The sequence below is a fragment of the Azolla caroliniana genome, unplaced genomic scaffold, assembly GCF_043228905.1.
Source record: "Azolla caroliniana isolate FFs.n. ecotype wild unplaced genomic scaffold, voAzoCaro1.0.p SCAF_876, whole genome shotgun sequence".
Taxonomy (NCBI): domain Eukaryota; kingdom Viridiplantae; phylum Streptophyta; class Polypodiopsida; order Salviniales; family Salviniaceae; genus Azolla; species Azolla caroliniana.
In genome coordinates, this window is record NW_028231311.1 from 827 (window position 1) to 5,030 (window position 4,204).

The window sequence follows — 4,204 nt, forward strand, 5'->3', positions numbered from 1 at the left end:
GAACTGCTTTCATATAATATGAGGAGTGCCTTGCTCAGAACTTCTTAAGAGCATCATCTCCATCTTCCAAAGTCCCTAAACCATGAACCCTTAACCATGAAAGACTGCAGAATAATTTAAAAACAAACCACCTCTGAATGGTTCATGGTGGTCAATGCATTCATCACTTGTATAGACAAAGGACCCATGTCAAAAGAACAATTCAGACAGAACATCCAGATTCTCATAAAGATAAAAATTTCATAAATGATGAGTTTCTTGATATATTCACTCACGGACTAAAAAAGAATCCATATTTATATTTGAAGGGTAGTGTCACTTATTTCAAATGCAGTCTCAAAAGTTAACTAAACGGAGATGGTGGATACGGATACATTTCTGCATGTAGTATTAACTCAAAAGAGAGAGAATTTGATTTCACTGCTCGAACGCTTTAAGACTGCAAATATTTTTTAAACCAAGCTTCAAATCTTGACCAAGCTAGGTTAACCGCAGCATCATTATGCGATCCAAATCCACATGCCTCCTTCCTCTTCTGGGCTTCTGGTGAACTATTGATGAATGCATGGCCCACACCTTCGTATATATGAACTTCATTATCCACCCCTGCTGCTTTGAGCTTTTCCTCCAATGCGTGTGCAGCCTGAAAATGAAAAGCATTTGATTGTGCATTATTGCTCTGTATAACTAGGCGGGGACAAACACTACTATATCTTCTAATGTTTTCCAAAAATTAACAGCATTTCCCATCCATTTTTTGAATCAAACTTCATCAGAGCTTTTACTTACACATATTTAGCGATCTAATCCACACCCAAATAAGATTAATGAGTTATATTGGAAATTAATAAATTGATTAATTAACTAGGAATCGATAGGCTGACTAATTTTTCAGCTTATTGATCACCATGGGCATGTTAATCTTGGAAAACAATTCCATACTTTAGAACCAAATTAATCACTGCTCAATTAATCATTGATTAAATGGGATTGGTATTTTGGTACTCATAAAGAAAATTGACACAGCTATTCAAGTAATTTTTAAACACAGAGGGGTATCCCGGTAAATATGCATAAAGCAAGGAATGTATTGATATGATTCCCCCACAAAACAATACGATTCAACCTAGACAGTGCAACAAAAATAACGAACACTTACTTTAACATCAGAGAAACCTTGAATATCGTCAAGCTCACCAAAGTGTGCTTGAACTGGAACCTTAACCTTTGAAACATCTGCTAAATCAGGTGATGGTGTACCGTAGAATGACACAGCAGCATCTACCTCGGGAATCAATACAGCACTTGCTATTGAGAGTGCTCCTCCCATGCAAAAACCCGTCACACCAACCTTCACAACCATGAATGAATTCAAATCAGAATAAGAAAATTATAAAGTAAGTGTTTATTAGACTGTGTTTTGTGATCACTCCATTTAGAATCCCTTCACGATGTCTGAAATGTAGCCTGAGTTTTCTTGCCAGTCACATTTTGTAGATTTCCTTCATGTCCATCTTAATAAAATTAGGCTTTCCAAAATTTTCTGGGGTATTCTTTTAGAGCTTTTAAAACCTCTATTATCATGCACAAGTAAGCGGAGAAAGTTCTATCTATGCCAGCCCAGAATTGAATTGAACCCTCACAAATAATGATTCTCTAAAACAACTGACATATGTAAAACATATGTGAGTCACAAACCTTGGGAGATCCAGTTTCCTTTAACCATTTTACAGATTCAGCAATATCCTTGACAGCACCAGGCCAATCTAGGCTCTCCATCAAGTGCTGTGCTTCTGCTGCATCCAAACCAACCTTTCCACGGTACAAGCTACAAATCATTCACAGTTAGAATGTGCAATTCATTGATAGAATAGAAAAATAAAAGGACCTATTCTTATATTTGGTAAAGATCAGCGTCATACTCAGGAATAAGGGTACGGAACCCCTTGCTTGCAATCAATGCAGCATTGTTTTTCACTTCATAGTCAACTCCCCACCACTCTTGCAACACCACAATACCTGGGGCAGATTGGTTTCCTGAAACATACGCATCAAAAGTCTGCAAAGTGCAAAAACGAATCAAAATGAAAATACTGCTCTGTCGATCTTTACAAAGTAAATATAGTTCTAAATTTAAACAGGATAAATGCCAGCAAAAGGCAAGAAGGTAGGATGGAAATGTCGCAATGTCAACCTTTACAAACAAAACAAAAGAACTGAACAAAGGATATATAAATTTCAATTGAGCCTACACCACTCAGAGTGTCTACAGTAAAGGAAATCATATCTATCCCATGAATCTACATTGCCTTACAAAATTCTACAATTGAAATCCCCTGTTCCAAGTTCCCATTGAACCCTGAAACTTTTCCAATGGTATAATATTGAGTCTCTTACATATCTCTACCTTGCTGTTATATTGCAAAGAAAGAAATTTATGATTTTCCATTACAATACATTGTGAAATCAAATCTATCTTATCTAAAAGTTCCTACTTGGGAGCAGTGGTTATAATCTAAGTGTGTACAAAAAGGACCAACTATATTTAATCACTCTCATGTTTGCTACCTCACACATAACTGAGGATCTTCCTCCAAAATGTGAGACATTATGTTCATTTTTCTGCCAAGCCATATGACCCTTTTCTTCCTAATCAGGGCCAAATTATAAATATTTCCGATAAATACAAGGCTGACCTTTAGATCTGTTAAATAACTAAAAATACTCCAAATGTTTCCCCACCAGATGTATCTTCACTCAAAAACATCATAGATCCATAAATGGTCAAAGGTAAGTAAGTGCACAATGTACATATCACCAGCGAGATTATATATCCATGCTTGTTTTCATACTGTTATTAGTTGCAACCATTTCCCTATATTCAGGGTCATACAATGATAGACTCCGTGTTAAATAAGAATGCAGGTTCATAGCTGAAAAATGCGAGTTCAAGGTTAAACATGCGATGCAGAATCATAGGTGAAACAATCGATCTTTAGTTATTGACTTATAGCATTGTGGTATTGGCATGACTAGGAGCCAGTGGAGGCTAGGAATACTTGGTTTGCTAAATTAACTTGTTAATTATGTTGGACTAGATTGATCCCATGAGAAGACATGGAAGCTTTTATTACCCCAATATGCAGTCAGTAGAGAGCAATATGGATCTGAAACCTCACAAATATTGGAATCCCAAAACGTGTAATTGTTAAAAATGGTCTATCTTTAAGAGTCCAACATAATAAGCTGACGCAAAGGAAGCAAACAGACATGGCGACCTCCATCAATTTTCTTCAAACAATTATTAGTCTAAATCAGCAGACAGTGCAGAAAAAGAAAAAGCATGAGGGTAGGCTAGCATAGATATTTTCATCGACCTTATCTGCAGATAAAACAAAAGAAAAGGAGAGAAAGACCGAAAAGAAGACAGTGCGGGCAGGAATGCGGAACTTCCACGGAATATTCTCCAGACAAGAAATGAATCCCCTAATTTACTCGACAGAGAGGAAACCCTAATGTCCAGAAACCCACTGACCTTCTGGAAACACGAATTACCCTAACTTACAGAGTGTGCAGGAGCCCTAATTTGCAGACACTAATGCTGATGCAGAGAGGCATGTGTGTGTGTGAGAGAGAGAGAGAGAGAGAGAGAGAAGGTCTTATACCTCGTCTCCTCGCTTGATCTTGACTATCTGGAAGCTGCCATTTTCGGAGGTGGCCATGGATCTGATACGAAGGAAGGTAGAGAGCAGAAGAGACAATAAAAGCTCTGACACCCAACATACAGAAAAAGGAGAGAAGGAGGGGTATGGTATATAAATACATACCATATAGAGAAGAAGAGAGACAAAGGGGTATATGATGAGAATATGTACACAGTACAACATACATGAAATGAAAGCTCATGACCATAAGAGAGAGAGAGAGAGAGAGAGAGATTCTATTATTGTCTTGGGAGGTCCAATATAACCCCCCCGTGAGACCGAAAATACTGCATTTCACGTAAAACTATCTGAAAAAGTGATTAGTGGCTCTCGATGTTCGAGAACTTTCACCGATGAATGTTGTGATAAGGAGTGCACACATTTTGGCCGCGACAGAATTTCGTGTGAGGATCGGGTTCGCTCGAAGATCCGTGGAACGCATGGTCGAATATATGATCCCAAGGCAGAGAGCATTGTATCGAAAGTATGATACTCGAGAC

General features: G+C 37.8%; 1 protein-coding gene across 1 annotated transcript; it reads right to left on the reverse strand.

The window, feature by feature from the left end:
• Window positions 1-201: 201 nt before the first annotated feature.
• LOC147847547 (uncharacterized) lies at window positions 202-3,801 on the reverse strand. The gene is made up of 5 exons (XM_087339060.1): window positions 3,666-3,801; window positions 1,923-2,059; window positions 1,699-1,828; window positions 1,160-1,351; window positions 202-643 (listed from the first exon to the last, which is right to left on the reverse strand). Exons 1-5 carry the CDS (start codon window positions 3,720-3,722, stop codon window positions 434-436), a joined length of 726 nt encoding a protein of 241 aa, XP_087195186.1. The 5' UTR covers window positions 3,723-3,801; the 3' UTR covers window positions 202-433.
• Window positions 3,802-4,204: the final 403 nt, after the last annotated feature.